This window comes from Saimiri boliviensis, chromosome 2 (assembly GCF_048565385.1).
Source record: "Saimiri boliviensis isolate mSaiBol1 chromosome 2, mSaiBol1.pri, whole genome shotgun sequence".
NCBI classification, from domain to species: domain Eukaryota; kingdom Metazoa; phylum Chordata; class Mammalia; order Primates; family Cebidae; genus Saimiri; species Saimiri boliviensis.
This window is the reverse complement of record NC_133450.1, coordinates 203,266,686-203,284,344: the sequence shown is the minus strand read 5'-3', so window position 1 is coordinate 203,284,344 and position 17,659 is coordinate 203,266,686. Positions and strand designations below refer to the sequence as shown.

Sequence of the window (17,659 nt, the reverse complement as noted above, 5' to 3'; positions counted from 1 at the left end):
GGATAGGCCTTGCCTGACTTAATCCAGTTAACAATCCCATCCCCCTCCTCTTAATGTTTGGTCAGGAATAAACACACATGCAATTAGGGCCAGTGAAAGGGAAATTAAGTCCTAATTCTATAATAACTCAGGAGAGGATTTTGTGTTGTGGTTAAGGAAATGGGAACTGGAGTCAGGCTGCCTGGGATACCAATCCCAACTATACCACTAACCAGCTAATTGATCATGATAAAGAGTGAACTTCAGTTTTCGCATTTGTAAAATGGAGGTACACACTGTATACACACTGTAGTGTGGTTGTAAAGATTATGGGAGAGAATATACACACTGTAGTGTGGTTGTAAAGATTATGGGAGAGAATATAGGGCACAGAGTAAATTAGCTACAATTGTTGCAATTCCAGTAAGAAAAGGAAAAATCTTGAACAAAGTACTATATATTAGCAAATCATTCCTTTATCAAGAAAGCACTAAGACTGAGTGAGGTGGCTGACACCTGTAATCCCAGCACTTGGGAGACTGAGGTGGGAGGATGACCCGAGCCCAGGAGGCAGAGGCTGCAGTGAGCTGAGATCGTACCACTACACCCCAGCCTGGATGAAGAGCCAGACCCTGTCTACAAAAAATAAAATTAAATTTAAACAAAAATAAAGAAAACACTCTATGAGCACTTGCCATGTGAGTTAGGGATCATGTGAGGTACAGGAATTAATCAAGATTAAGTTCTGTTCGGACTTCAGGAGATCAACCATGCATGAAATAATAGTGTAGAACCAGTCACTTTTCATAAAGCAAGCAAATTTAGATGCAGTCATCTGAGTTACCAGGAAGGGAAATCTTTATTTACTTAGAAGATACAAAGAGTTGATGGGAAATTCACTTTACATTCAGCAATAGGCATGTCAAATCCTTAAATGCATGGTTTTAACTGTAGCTATAATAATGATCACTTCTCCCAAAAAACAAGAAATGACTCAAGGGATGAGATTAGTTCTTCTTCTTTTAAATTTCACTAGTCATGCATGTTTAGGCCATTGTTTAATAAAAATCTAGTGCTATAGATATCTGCCCTGAACAGCAGTTCACCCCACCCTCCAGCCCCTCTCCCTCCCTGGCCAACCTGTTTCTCCTCAGAGGTAACCACCATTATCAACTTCCATTACCAACCTTTTTGGTGCATAGGCGTCCATCATTTATATGTACTTACAAAGAAATATATTTGACATGAAGGACGTTTACAAAGGTGAGGTCAGCTAGAGAAAAATGGGGTGGGATACCTGGTTAAGGGTTTTAAGAACTAACATGGCTAGATATGGTGGCTCACACCTGTAATCCCAGCACTTTGGTAGGCTGAAGCAGGAGGATCACTTGAGCCCAGGAGTTTGAGACCAGCCTGGGCAACATAGTGAAACACTAGCTCTAAAACAAAAACAAAAACAAAAACAAAACTAAGCTGTCATCTTATTCACTACAAAATGTCATGAGATTCAGTGATTATGCACATTTCTTCATTTATTTTCTGGTTTCAGAATGAATTTAAAACATTTTTGACAGCTGCTGGACATAAACTTGCAGTGGTTGAATTTTCTTCAACATGGTGTGGTCCCTGCAAAAGGATGTGCCCTATTTTTCATGTAAGTACAACCAGTATCTATCTCATAGCTTTAGAAGAAACTTAAAGTTCCAGGATATTTTCCCCAGTAATTCTTAAAAGTTCGGCACTTATGAGCCATTATGGAGCTGTAGTTTTTTGAAGCACCCTGATTAACTTGAAGATAATATGCTGAGATCTAAGTAGGTAATGAGTGTACGTACAAGAAGATTAATACTACTTGTCCATGGGTAATTCTGAAAGGAACCTTCTCAAGATGTGCAAAAGAATACAATTCTACAAATTAATGGATTCTTCATATTATAGCAATTACATTTTACCAAAGTTTCAAGAGTTCAGAACTTTCAAACATTGAATTAGAATACAGATAAATATGATATTTGTTTTCAAATATAACATAAAAGAATAAATTTCTCACCAGGCGCGGTGGCTCAAGTCTGTAATCCCAGCACTTTGGGAGGCCGAGGCGGGTGGATCACGAGGTCAAGAGATCGAGACCATCCTGGTCAACTTGGTGAAACCCCGTCTCTGCTAAAAATACAAAAAATTAGCTGGGCATGGTGGCGCGTGCCTGTAATCCTAGCTACTCAGGAGGCTGAGGCAGGAGATTCGCCTGAACCCAGGAGGCGGAGGTTGCAGTGAGCTGAGATCGCGCCATTGCACTCCAGCCTGGGTAACAAGAGCAAAACTCCGTCTCAAAAAAAAAAAAAAAAAAAAAAGAATAAATTTCTCCCAATTCATCAACCTTATTAACAGAACAAATCATATATCTTTATGTTATTTTTCCTACAGCTTTATTGAGGTATAATTGTTATACAAAATCTGTTCATTTAATGCAGGCGTCCCCAACTTGTTACACAGGGGGCCAGTTCACTGTCCCTCAGACCGTTGGAGGGCTGCCACATACTGTGCTCCTCTCACTAACCACCTATGAAAGAGGTGCCCCTTCCTGAAGTGCGGCGGGGGGGCCGGATAAATGGCCTCAGGGGGCCGCATGCGGCCCACGGGCCGTAGTTTGGGAATGCCTGATTTATTGTATACAATTGATGTTGGGACCTATGCATACACCCATGATATCATTACCATAATCAATATCCATCATCTCCAAATGAAACCTTGTGTGCATTTGCTTGTATGTGTGTGTGTGTAAGAACACTTAACATGAAATCTACACTAAATTTTTAAGTGTGCAACACCCTAATGTTAACTATAAACACTATGTTGTATGCCACAGTGATCCTCAACCATTCTGCCACCAGGGACCAGTTTTGTGGAAGACAATTTTTCCACGGACTAGGGGTGAGGGTGGGGATGCGGGGATGGTTTCAGGATGTAACTCTTCCACCTTAGATCAGCAGGTGTTAGATTCTCATAATGAGTGCGACCTAGATCCCTCACACGTGCAGTTCACAATATGGCTCTGCTCCTAGGAGGATCTAATGCCACGCTGATCTGACAGGAGGCAGAGCTCAGGCAGATAACGATTGCTTACGGTACCTCACCTTCTGCTGTGCAACCTGGCTCCTATCAGGCAACTGAGGATTCCCTGGTATATCACATCTCTAGAAATTATTATCCTGTACAACTGTATCTTTATGCCCACTAAACAACTCATTTACTCCTTCCCTATTCCCTGACAACCACCATTATATTTTCTGCCTCTGTAAGTTGACTATATTTTATATACTTTATAAAAATTGAATCATGCAGTATTTATTCTATGGTGACTCACTCATTTCACTTAGCAAGATGTCCTCCAGGTCCATACATGTTGCAATTAGGCAAATAATTTGCCTTGCACTTTCCTTTCTTGTCCTTTATTTACTTTATAAAATATCCTGTAAAATATCCTACTGAGTTCTAATCATATCTTTATATTCAGATCTTTTTTCCACATACACATTGATTCATGTTTTTATGTCTCCAAATGAACCATTTAATATCTATACAATATTTTATCTGGTTAATGTCTGTAATAGCCTACTAACAGTTTTTTACCATTTTTTAAATTTGTTTTTGGTTTAATATACTGCAGAAAGAATCTCAGGGCACTTTCCTTCATTTCTCCTTATTGTATAAAACTTTACATGTTTTATGGTCAATTTTGTGAAGTTTATTCCTTCAAATATGAAGAATACTCTACACAACTAAAAATGCTCTGGTTTATTTTCAGCAAGTTTCTAACATTTCAACTTTTTAAAATCCACCTGAGCCTCAGTCACAGCCTGAGTAAATTTTAACCATAATCACAAACTGATATTTAATTAAAAATGAACTTATATGCCAACAGAGAAACTGGCTACATAACATCACAACATTCCTTCTCTGCCGAAAATTCTTAGAATATCCAGAGGAAAGGCCAGACATGGTGGCTGATGCCTGTAATCCCAGCACTTTGGAAGGACGAAGGGAGAAGATTGCTTGGGGCCAGGAGTTCCAGACCACCCTGGCCAACATAGTGAAACCCTCTCTGTATTTAAAAATAAAAAATAAAGAATATCCTGAGGGAACATCTTAGTATTTGACAGGTCCTACCATGCTGACACTCAAGACTTAAGAAAAGAGGATCTCCTTGACTTTGCCTGAGAATAGCTAGTGTTCAGTTTCAGGAATATAAATGTGCTATATACTCACAGGCCACAAAGTCAGAGCTGATCCAATTCCAACAACCAATAAGAGGCATTGCCACAAAATATAATGAAATCTATGTCTTGGTAACCTCTCCCTCTCTCCTATCTTCAGGTCCTAAGGGCTGTTAACAGCTTGGCTTTTGCTATATCCAGGCTCTGCAGCCCCTCCTAAGCCCATTCTTACCTTAATAGATATAGTTAGTCCCTTTGTAAAAACAAAACAAAACAAAATTCAAGTTATCCTAATTTGATTGTGCCATCTGTTTCCTGTAGGAATCCAGGCTAATGCTAATACAGCTTTTAAATTTTGGTTTATCCACTCTGTGAAATATTTCAGATGTTTAAAAGGATTAAGTAGAGATCGGGCACGGTGGCTCACACCTGTATTCCCAGCACTTTGGGAGGCCAAGGCGGTGGATCATGAGGTCAGGAGACTGAGACCATCCTGGCTAACACAGTGAAACCCTGTTTCTACTAAAAATACAAAAAAATAGCTGGGTGTGGTGGCATGCACCTGTAGTCTCAGCTACTCAGGAGGCTGAGGCATTGAGAATCACTTGAACCTGGGAGGCAGTGGTTGCAATTAGCTGAGATTGCACAAATGCATTCCAACCTGGGTGACAGAGCAAGACTCAGTCTCAAAAAAGAAATAAAAAGGATTAAGTAGATCCATGTAAATATGGAATTATCTCCAGGACAATATATTTTTTAAAATTTTTCTTAGGGACAGCATATTATTAAGTAAAAAGAGCACAGTATAAAACATGTGTAGAGTATGGCCCCAATTATGTAAAACAGACACATATCTATACATGTAAGTACATATGTGAGTATATAAACATATGTATATACACATACACATACATAATTTTTATATGCAAACAAATGGGGAGCAGAAGGATGTATATCAAACAAGTTTTTTTCTGTGAAAGAGTGAAAATTGTGAAAAGGTTGTGAATGGGAGAATTTCATATTTTGCTTTTTCTTGTAAAGTTTGAACTTTTGTAAGAGAAGGTATTCCTGTATCATGTGCATACTTTTTTTAAAAATTCATAGTATACAAGGGGGTTGGAGGAAGGCTTTACTTCCTCTAAATCAGGGGTCCCAAACACCTGGGCCATGGACCAGTACCAGTCCATGGGTCCATGACCTGTTCAGAACTGGCCACACAGCAGGAGGTGAGGGGCCAGTGAGTAAGCATTACCTCCTGAGCTCCGCCTCCTGTCAGATTAGCTGCAGCATTAGATTCTCACAGGAGTGTAAACCCTATTGTGAACTGCATGTGCGAGGGATCTAGGTTGCACACTCCTTATAAGCATCGAGAAGTGAAACAGTTTCATCCTGAAACCATCCCCCTGCCCCCAGCATATGGAAAAATTGTCTTACGAAACTGGTCCTTGGTGCCAGAAAGTTTAGATGACTAATCAGTCAGATATCAAAGCAAGAAATAAAAACCATATTAGAGCCAAATTAGAAAAGGATTTTAATACAAGGAATTAAATGGTCATAAAATCATCAGAAGCCCAGGTGAATGGGCTTGGGACAGAAACTCCATGAACCACTCTTTAGAACACAACAGACCCACTTGTGGAGATTCTAACTTTTGCCATAACCAGAAGTCACGGGAAACAGGAGGTCACAATCGGGAGTTTGAAAACCATCAACAGAGCAGCATTCAGAGAGTCAGAACCAGGATTAGGCAGCTACTATAGCCACAATGGCCTCTGGACATCTAAGAAGTTGATTTCTAGACCCTGAGTCTGGCTGCCACCACTGCTTGCCTCTAGCACAACCAGTGCCCACAACCTTGCTTTCCACCAAAAAATAAAAAGAAAGTAGCTTCTGTCTCATTCTGCCTTTCAAGTCTCACTGGCATGCATCTGACTGGTAAAGTGAAATTTGCATCCAGAACTCTAGCTGCAAGGGAGGCAAAGAAATCTTCATCACTTTTGCTTTCCAGGCTCTCCAGGATGATGAAATGGAAGTTAGTAAGCAAAACCATTATTCAAGCGAGGGAAAGAATTCAAGACATTTTCGGACGCACAAAAACCAAAAGTTTACTACCCACAGAATCCCTCTGAAGAAACTGCTAATGGATGTATTGCAACAAGAAAAAAATCAATAAATCATAAGAAAATGTGGGTTTTAAGAAGTGACTTTAATAATGCAAGGGCAGGGGTCAACAAACTTTTCCTGTCAAGGACGAGACAGAAAATATTTTCAGCTTTGTAGACCACATGATCTCTGTCACAACTACTCAATTTTGCTGCTATAGTGCAATGACAACACAAAAACAGACGGGCAACTAGTTCCAATAAAACTTTATTTAAAAAACAGTTGGAAGGCTGGATTTGGTCTACAGGGCATAGTTTGCTGACCCTGGGCTAAGAGGATCACTAGGCATAGACTCCTAAAAAGAACAGTTCTGGAAAAGGAGAGGTTATAATTTTGTTGAGAAATTGTATGGTGTGATTAGGGGAAGGCAATATGTCATGTGTGAGGCTAACATGTAGTATGCAATAGAGATGGCAAAAAAATGAGCCTCAAAAGGAAGCTAAGGCCATATAGAGTAGGATCTTGTGTTATCACTTAACGAATTGCTGTGGAGAGTCAAATAGGACAATTTTAAGAAGTATTTTGCCACAATCAAATGTGGTGCTTAGAAAATACTTTTGGATAGCAGATGGTACATTCATCTTAGATAAACAAAAGAAAAAAAGAAAAGAAAATATTTTTAGAGGTTACACAAGAGTGGGTTGGAAAGACTGAAAGCAGGAAACCCAGGGTGAATGACAGTAATGACAGGTTTTTCGAAAACTAGAGCAGTGACTTCTAGAGAAAAAGAAAAGATCAAATTCAGGAAATATTTTCGAGTTAGATCAACAGAAATAAGCCACCAGAAATTTATGAGATATGATTTTAAGCAAACAAATCAAGATGACATCAAGTGTCCATAAGGTATGAACACAGCTGTGTGAAAAGACACCCAGGAGCTGACATTTACAGGCCACTGTTGTTGTTGCTTTTGCTGCTGCTGTGGCTGCTGCCACATCCACTTACCCTAGACCCACTACCACCACCATGGTCATCACCACTATCAAAGATGATTCCAGAACAAAACAGAAGTAGAGGTGAATTACTTCTTCCCTCCTCCCAACTTCCATTTCCTGCAAATACTTCCCATTGGAAGAACCTAATTGAAAGTCAGCTAGCAATGGAACTTGGAAAACCTACTTTCCACACATATTAGAGCACAGAAAGATGGCAACAGGGATGCAAAGAAATTAGACTAAGGACTAGCATTAAAATGTCGATATCACTTCAAGCAGAACAGCCTTCTACCACCAGCAGCACCAGCACCTCCCAAAATGCTAGGCAAGAGAAGGTAGAGTATGGTTCAGAGAACTGTATCTCAGAGATCACTGAAGACAGATTCCCCCAGCTGCTCTCCCAGGAGGAAGCTACTCTGTTATCCATTCCTCCACCCTACAAGGTAAGTCTGGACCCACCACTCACATTCCGTTATTTCTTTGCCAACCTCGAAACTCTAATATTCAGTTTGGTTCTTTATGACTCTGCTTCTGTCACTGGTCCTTGCATCATCTAACCTTGGCATCATCTGGCATTTGACTTGATGCTTCAAGCTCTCGGCTGTAGTGAAATACCAGAATGATGCTTAGTCCTCTTTAACAAACTTTTTGTTCACTTTTTTTGTTTCTACTGAAAAGATGCTTCTAGTGTATATTTTAACATTAACACCAAACTAATAGGAAATATTTGTTTTTTATTTTGAAGGCAATGTCTGTGAAATACCAGAATGTATTTTTTGCTAATGTGGATGTGAACAATTCTCCGGTAAGAATCTTAAATCTTCCTTGCACATACTCAAAATCCAAATGCATTGTAATTAAATAGCACTGTCTCAGTAATTAATAACATATGACCAATTTAAAATCAAGTAGAATTTCACTTTTTTAACATAAACTACTGTAAACTGCCTCATTATGCTCTTGTGTGTTTTGTATTACTTTTTTAAAAAAAGGTTAGCAAAAAACGGTTAGCACTCCTGATACCCCTCTCTTCTTTTATGCTGCGGCAGGCCTGACTAATCAATCCCAGCATTCTTCACCACTTGCTCTGGGCCCTGCCCCAGAATCCTTCTCAGCAGAGTTGCTCTAGGAAGACCATAGCAATCTGTTAAAGTTGGGCTCAAGGAAAAAGACAGTTTTCATCCCTGTGATAGATTGTTAATCAATTTCTAGAACCTAAGTCAGTGCATTACAGACATCTTAGTATATTTTGCTTTCCTCTTGCTATATCTTATGCTTTTTGTGTGTGTGTTTGAAGCATCTCAAGAAATTCCCAGAAATCCCTTCTTCCTGTCTCTGAAGCCATCCTTCCTCATCCCATCCCCTCAAAAAAAACCCATAACCTCAAACAAAATTGTGTCTTGTTAATACACACAATGTCTCTACAAAATTATTATTTTTAATATTTGTTAATTTATAATGATGAAAGGTAACAACAGGTGGACTATCCACATGTTAGAATGCATTTGAGCTTGAGAATGAAAAAAATGACATTTACCATTCTGACCTGAAATGATTTTGTGACCTATTATAGTTCAACCTCCATAAATTTCAGTTTCATAACAGGATAATAACACTTAACAGAAGATAAAATGAGATAAAATACATTAAATATATGACATGGAGCCTAGAGCATAATAGAAATTCCCTTTCTCCATTTACTTCAAGCTTCATTAAAGTGTGAATGTTTAGTTGCCCTTTAGGATGAATCATAACCTACAAATTCAGAATACACAGCTAGGATGACTATCTCTTTAACTTTTCTATATTCACAGAGTTGCACAATCATCACTACAATCAATTTTAGAACACTTTCATCACTCCAAGAAGAAACAGAACACACTTTAGTAGTTACACCCAATTCCCTCCATCCTCCACCCCCAACCCTAGACAACCAGAAATCCACAGTCTATCTATAGATTTGCTTATTCTGAACATTTCATATAAAGGGAATCATAGAATATGTGGTCTTTAGTCACTGGCTGCTTTCACTGCATGCATTTTCAAGGTTCATTTATGTTATAGAATGTATCAGTACTTTGGCCAGGCACAGTGGCTCACGCCTGTAGTCTCAGAAATGTTGGAGCCCCAGACGGGTGAATAGCTTGTGGCCAGGAGTTTGAGATCAGTCTGGCCAACATGGCGAACTGCCATCTCTACTACAAATACAAAAATTTGCCAGGCATGATGACACACACCTCTAACCCCAGCCACTCAGGAGACTGAGGCAGGAGAATTGCTTGAACCCTGGAGATGGAGGTTGCAATGAGCCGAAATCACGCCATTGCACACCAGCCTGGACAAGAAGAGTAAAACTCCATCTCAAAAAAAATAATGGTATAAACATTAGTGTATAAATTTTTGTATAAACAAAATTTCCATTTCCCTTGGGTATATATCCAGGATTGGAATTTGGGGGCAATATGGTAACTCTGGGTTTAACTTTTTGAGAAACTGACAAACTGTTTTCTAAAGCAGCTGTACCATTTACATTCTCACCAGTAATGTATGAGAGCTCTGATTTCTCCATATCTTGCCAACCTATGCTATTGTCTGGCTTCTTTATTATAGCTCATTATCTTTTAAGGTAGAGCAAAATGCATAATTGTCTAATGGTAATTTATATATCAGTTGTTGTCCTTATGTGGTCATGAAAAACTATAATACAGTGTGTGTTCAGGGGTGTGTGTGTGTGTGTTTGTGTGTGCTGTGAGTGGCAGAGCAAGAGATTTAATGCCAGTAAAGTGATTGGTATATTAGAGAGAGATGTCCAATTCTGTTGATCCTGTGGGTGACTAATTTTCTTTTGACTCCTGATCAAGAGAAACAAAAACTAACATTTGAAAGTAGTTTGGAATAGATTAAAATAATTGGAATACTGGTATATTTTCTCATCTTTTGGTTCCAAATCTTTCACAAAGATGGGCAGTGAAGGACCTCAAAGAAAAACATGTGTAAGCTTTACTTAAAATGCGAGATGAGGATGTATCCCATGTCTCAAGTAGAGTTATAAAGATTTGTTTACTCTTTTCTGTTTTTTGAAATAAGCCATTTTTATATTGAGTTCCACAGGGGCCCCTCTTTCACAGGGCCCTTTAATGCAGCTCATTTTGCTATTAAGCATCTATTCTGTTGTGTCCTCCATCTCTTACCCACCTCCTTCTTCTATGGGATGAAAAAGCCAAGGAATGCTGTAACAATCATTTTCTATCAATTGTTTCATGTCAATCATTGTGACATTCCTAGAGGCTTTAAGGATATGTTAGAAAAGTTCATAGCAGGAGAGTCTGTAAAGTGTCAGGTCTCCTTGTACTTTCAGACACACCTCCTGAGAAGTTACCAAAGAATATACTTGGTACAGAGAGAGGACACCAATACTGTAACTTCATGCCCTTTCTTTGCTTTCCCAGGAGCTGGCTGAAACTTGTCACATCAGAGGAATACCCACATTTCAGATGTTCAAGAAAAGCCAGAAGGTAAGTTTCCATGGTAACCAGCACAGTTGAATTAGACTGTAGAACCATCAGAGCCCTTCAAAAAAGCCTGTCTACCCTGGGTGGATGAAACAACTACATTTATTTTTAATGATTAGCAACATAATTATTAGTTTCTGAACTTTACATACATCTTTATAAAGAGTTAAAAAAAGGTATGACTTATTAATAAATCTCTCCATTCAGACCATCTGAGTCATCCAAGTCCGTAAGAATTTTCCCACTATACTGGGGCAAAACCATCAAGACAGAATCTCCCAGAGAAAGACATTCTGAAATTCTCACAAAATGTATACAAGTTGTTAACAACACTTGAGGAAATGCTAAGCAAAAACTATCACAAAGCAATATTGCCCAGTGGTAGAGCATGCAGGCTGAAATTCAGATTCCCATGGTTCATATGCTGCTCCTAGCACTTCCTAGCTGTAGGGACTTGAGTAGTGTACTTAATCTGTTTATATCTTAGTTTCCCTATCTATAAAAACATGGATCATAATAAATTTCTCCTTCATAGGGTCAGTGTGATAATTAAATGAGTTAACATGACTCAGGTGTTTAGACCCATCCTGGCATTAAGTGCTTACTGTGTTACGTTAGTTATCTTAAAAATATTAATGGCTTTTTTTTTTTTTTTTGAGACAGAGTTTTGCAAGGTCACCCCGGCTGGAATGCAGTGGCTTGATCTTGTGATCTCAGCTCACTGCAACCTCCGCCTCCCAGGTTCAAGCTATTTTCCTATGTTAACCTCCCAAGTAGCTGGGATTACAGGCTAGTACAACCACGCCCAGCTAATTTTTATATTTTTAGTAGAGATGGGTTCTCACCATGTTGGCCAGGCTGGTCTCAAACTCCTAGCTCAAATGATCCACCCACCCTGGCTTCCCAAAGTCCTGGAATTACACGTGTGTGCCACCATACCTGGTGGAAACTAATACTTTCTTATATAGCCAGGGGCATTGGCAATTTTCCATACTTTATGTAAGGTGATTTTGGAAACACGTAGGAGATATAAAATGTTTATTCTCTTTTACACAATTACCCTATTCCTGGGAACTTTTACTACAGAAATAACCTCAAGAAAAATAAACAGCTAAGTATATAATAATAATTGTAGCACTATTCCTAATTTTAAAAAATGAAAGTAATCTCAATGTCTTTAAGTAAAAAGACTAAGTGAATTTCATTTACTCCATGAAATTGGATGCCAGTAAAAAAATGTCATAAATAATATATATTTCACTGTTGGTGGAAGTGTAAATTAGTTCAACCTTTGTGGAAGACATCGTGGTGATTCCTCAAGGATCTAGAAATAGAAATCCCATTTGACCCACCAATCCTATTACTGGGTATATACCCAAAGAATTATAAATCATTCTACTATAAAGACACATGCCCATGTATGTTTATCATGGCACTATTCACAGTAACAAAGACTTGGAACTAACCCAAATGCCCATCAATGATAGACTGGATAAAGAAAATGTGGCACATATACACCATGGAATACTATGCAGCCATAAAAAAGGATGAATTCATGTCCTCTACAGCAACATGGATGAAGTTAGAAACCATCATTCTCAGCAAACTAACACAAGAACAGAAAACTAAACACCACATGTTCTCACTCATAAGTGGGAGTTAAACAGTGAGAATACTTAAGCTTTGTAAAGATTACGTCTGCAGTATAAAGAATAAAAGCATTTGATATGTTAGCTGCAGAATTTCATTTTTAATTTCTATTTATCATTATTTGCTGTAATATAGCTGATATAATAAGATATTTAAATTATTTTTAAATAACACTACATATTCCCTCATTTGGATTTTTACTTGAACACTAAAGTTATTTAACATATGCACTCTCAACTTGCCTCACTTACATGTCAAATTGTCTACATAACATCTTTTATTATCTTCTCCTTCACTGCCATCTCAGAAATGAGAATGCGTCCTCCTTTCAAAATCCATTTCATCCATGCACCTTGATTGTATTCCCTCCTTGCTGTTTCAGGCCTCTATCCATCAATTACTCTCTTTAAAACTTGGAGTTTAGACACTTCTTTTTGACACCCAGCATCCATTTTCCATTCTCTATCAATAGTACTCTAATTTTCCTCCAAGGAACCATGCCCTTTCCCATTCTTATCCCATGTGCTTCCTGAGGAATCCATCTCCAGGCCTACACCAACCAGTGAACTCCATCCCCATCAGAAATGGACCCTCGACTCTAGCCAAGCCAATCCAAGCCAAACAAGAGCTAATTTCAAGACTTTGCTTAATCAACTAGGTAAATAACCTTCTCTTTTCATATCACTGGATTTGAATTTGGGAAGACATGAGTCTGAAACTACTACAGCTTGTCACCATATGAAACCTGAAAATGAATCTACCATACAGAAGAAAACTGAGTCAAGCCAAGACATACTAATGGCATTATCTGTACCCTGATACTTCCATGCCTGAAGCCTACACTATCCCCATAGATTTTTCAGTTATGTAAATTTAGGGTTGGTTTCTCTGTCACTTGCAACCAAAAAATTCTAATGAATACAACTAGTGTTCTCCCAGGCTACTCTCCTCCATTTCATGGTGCAATTGTTAAAAGACTACAATACATTTACAATTTCCAATTCTCATTTTCCACTCATTCCCTCATCTATCTGTCTATCCTCTTTAAAGTCACCAAGGATCTCCCTGCACCTAATTTAAATAGCCATTTCTCAATTCTGGCATTCCTTGGTTACAAAGAAGCACCATTAACTAATGAGATTCTATATTCTGGAAACTTTCTTCTCTTTTTGCTTTATCTCTGATTCCTCCCTATGTTCTTCTCTGGCTTCTTTGTCTCCTGATATATTCAAATATATCCTTTCTGGGTATCTATGTTTTTGGTTCAATCCACTTCCCATTTAATGCCTCTCATTTAGCAATGTCATTCCTTCTTCTAGTTCCAGCTAAATACTTTTTTACTTAGACAATTGCAATGCTCCTCTCTACCCTCAACTTAGCAGCACCATAGCTCTGCTCTCTCTCTCTTTTTTTTTTTTTAAAGATGGGGTTTCACCATGTTGGTCAGGCTGGTCTTGAACTCCTGACCTCAGGTGATCCGCCCACCTTGGCCTCCAAAGTGCTTGGATTACAAGCATGAGCCACCACGCCTGCCCCTCTCTACCCTCAACTTAGCACCATAGCTCTGTTCCCATCTCCACATTTGTGTACAGCTCCCTGGATGGTATTCCCTCTTTTAATGTGTGATGCTCTCCCCTTTCATTGCCTTAGAATCAAGGCTAAACCATTGTATTTAAGGCTGGCAACCAAGTTCCTCCATAATTTCGACCCAATCTACTGCTTCATGCCTTTTTCTGTTTAACTCAGGTCTTAACTTCATGTATTTTCTCATACTAGTCCAAGTTCCTGAAGGAGCTCATGTCTGATTTGAAAGTTCAATGTCTAGAAGAATCCAAGTGGATAAAAAATACTCATCCTGTGTGTGATGAATTAGTGAGTGAGAAAATAAATGAATGAATGATTAAATGAATGAATGCTTCTGTTTTTTCCCTGCATCCCACTGCCAGCTCTGCCTCCTCTCCTGATTATGTCCTGGTACCAATCTGATTCATGGCAAGTTTCTCTCCAGTTCAATATAATTTTTTTGTTTCATTCATTCTGCCACTGATATTGTTTGGTGACTGCTGCCACTCAACAGTTTTTATTCCATTCTATGATGACATAAGACTCTTGAGTTCTCAACTGATTATGTGTCTAAGCTCTTGAACCAATCCAAGCTATGCTTTTGAGGAAAGGCATGGCCCTGCTTGGTCTCGGTTCTGTATGGAGATGGAAGTGCCCTCAATAAGCCGGGGAGAGAAGACTCTTACAAACAATTATATCTTAACTGATCTCTAATGGTCAAGAGAATTGATAGATCCTGCATTCCAGGGATCACTAAAGATCTCAGATCTGAATTTTCTGCGAGGTAGCTATTAGAAAACGAATTGAACTGAATTGATGGCACTGTCATTAAGATGATTTACACTCCTGTATTCTAATTCCAGGGTCACTAAACAAGCCTCTAATTATAATGTGGATACTCACATCTCAAGAAGTTTTATTGAGGATTGAATTTCTCATTGAATATTACTAACTTAGCATCCTGGTTATGAAGTTTAAAAAAAAACTTGAGACCATTTATGTCACATTATACAAATGAGTCTATTTCTAAATGTTTTGTACATTGTAATCATATCTCTTGACAGAGTCATATCTGGATCAATTTAGAAATCATTCAAAAACCACCAGAAAAGCTTATAATATTGACTCCATTTAACAAAGAATGTCAATTTTCTATGCAAAAGACACAAAAAGGAGGAGGAGATCCTAAAGAGAGAGTATTACAAACCGTTTACCTCTTGTGACTCAGCCCGCAGGATCTGGTATCTGAGCAGCACTGTCAGGGCCAGTGAGATCCCCACTACTATTGCCTCCAGAGCTGCACTTAAGCCATGACACCTCTGAAACTCTCCCCTGGTCCAACCCCACAGTGGCCTACAAGGAAAGTCTCTAGAACCAGAGGAGGCAGGTTTGGATGGCCAGCCAAAAAGACATGTTCCTATTAATTTCCTTCCTTTTTTTTTTTTTTTTTTTTTTTTGTGGAACTGACTAGGAAGGTGTTCAAGAACATCCACTGTTTTCCTGGTGGGTCAAGAAAAATCAAATGCACTTTTTTGCGACCACCTCCATAAATGTGTTCCGTAAGTGTGCTCCTCTCTTTTATCTGGGATAGCACAACTGAACATTGACTTATTGAAGCAGTTAAGTACTGTGTGTCTTTTATTATTTAAAAAAAAATCAAACCTAGAGTCCAGTTCCTATTAAGGCTTCTTACAAGAAATGTCTTACATTTCTGGTAAAACATCTGGCAAACAGCCACTTGTCCATTATGCCCTTTTAAATGTACATTGTATTAAAAGCTTTATGATAATTTCTCCTGGAACACAACAGTTAGGAGAATACCCACCTCCCTTGAAAACATGGCTGTCTTCCCTGCATTGGATGAAAAAAGTTAGGGAATCCCTTGGGCTTCTCTTTTTGTCATTGCTGCCAAGAATCTCAGGAGTGCCTCCTCTGCTCAGACACTCCTTTACAAGCAGTTTCCTGGCACTCCCTATCAGCCACCCCCACACTGCAACATCCTTGAATGGTTTCATTATTTTTTCTTGCCCTTGATTCTAGCTCATTTCAATTATTTTCAAAGTATACAAAACATCAATAAAATAAAACTTGAAAAAACTAAAACAAATGTAGCTATAAACAATGACCTAGGGTCATGGTAGATTGTGGGCATTCCCTGGTTGCTGAAGTTTTCATGCAGAGATTGAATGCACATCTGGCAGGGATGCAATATAAGCAGTGGCTGAAATGATGTCATAGTCTTAGGGCAAAAGAGAGCCTAAGCAAATTCCAGGTAATAAATAAGAGGAGCTTGTTCCTTTCTTCTCTATTCCTTAGTGTTTTCATCTAGGACATCACATCATGTTTCAGGAAGATTAATTGTGGTGAATAAGATCATTCCTGTGGTTTCTTCCAGATGGGGGACCCAAAACCTTGACTGGTTTTTGTAACCAGAATATTAAACTGATTTCTCTTGTAAGTTGTTCATAAATTGGATTTATAGACCCTCTTAAAATCTAATAAAGCCTATGAACTCTCTCCCTCCAGACAAAAGAACATATGCACATAACTAAAATGTGTTGATAATACTAGGATATCCAGTGACCCTCTGAAGCCTATCACTGGATCCCCTAAGTGAACAATTTTGGTTCTAGATCCATTGTATTAATCCATTCTCATGCTGCTGATAAAGACATACCAGAGAATGGATAATTTATAAAGGCAAGAGGTTTAATTTACTCACAGTTCCACATGGCCAGAAAGGCCTCACAATCATGGCGGAGGGCAAAGAGAAGCAAAGGGATGTCTTACATGATGGCAGGCAAGAGGGTATGTGCAGGGGAACCTCCTTTATAAAATCATCAGATCTCATAAGACTTATTCACAAAAACAGCACAGGAAAGAGCCGTCCCCATGATTCAATTACCACCTACCAGCTCCCTCCCATGACACATGGGAATTATGGGGGCTACAATTCAAGATGAGATTTGGGTGGGAACACGGCCCAACCATGTCATTCATGATTGGTATATGTCTATGGAGTAAGGAAAGAGAAACCAAGAATTAGCAGGTTTGGGGCAACTGCTTAAATATAAGCCAACTATCAAAAGTTGGTTCCATCTTTCATTCTTTGATTATAGAATAGTTTCCCAAAGCACTTAGGTTCACTCATAAGAGAGATGGGATATAAGTACATAGAGGCTACTAAGCAAATTAGTCACAAATGAATAATTCAGAAGAACCCATCTGCTAGACTGAGCTATCATATTAACTGAGAGGAAGCTTGTGCCCTTATGTTTATGAACTGAAGGGCTCTTGCTGAGATTATGAAAGTCATTTCAACAGCACACTCCTTAAAGTGGGTACAGAATTAAAAGAATCTCAAGTGGGTGGTACCGTAGTATGCCAGAAAGAGAACAAGATTGGAAGCAAGAGTCATACACTCTGTGTCTTCAAGGGCCAGGTAGGGACAATAAGGTGAAACAATACTTTTGAGGAAGATGCTGGTGCCTGGAGAATCATATTCCCAAGCTGTTCCTGTTCAACTTCATAAAACACAGTATTTGATCCATATCCCACAAGAGTGTCTTCAGCAATTTTTTGCCATTTGTAGAGTCAGACAACTGCAGGTTGAGCCCCATGTCTGCCTCATTAATGGGTGACC

At 38.8% G+C, this 17,659-nt stretch overlaps 1 protein-coding gene across 6 annotated transcripts in view; it reads left to right on the top strand.

The window, feature by feature from the left end:
- TXNDC8 (thioredoxin domain containing 8) overlaps positions 1–17,659 on the top strand; it is a 33,493-nt gene that overhangs the window by 2,073 nt on the left and 13,761 nt on the right. For 3 of the 6 annotated variants that reach the window (XM_039475120.2, XM_074392326.1, XM_003925240.3), the window contains exons 2-4: positions 1,529–1,633; positions 8,037–8,096; positions 10,741–10,806. In XM_039475120.2, coding sequence (XP_039331054.1) covers positions 1,529–1,633; positions 8,037–8,096; positions 10,741–10,806 — 231 coding nt within the window. Of the gene's footprint in view, positions 1–1,528; positions 1,634–8,036; positions 8,097–10,740; positions 10,807–12,987; positions 13,120–17,659 lie in introns of those variants that run through there. The other 3 variants (XM_010335969.2, XM_074392333.1, XM_010335968.1) reach the window with 2 other exon arrangements.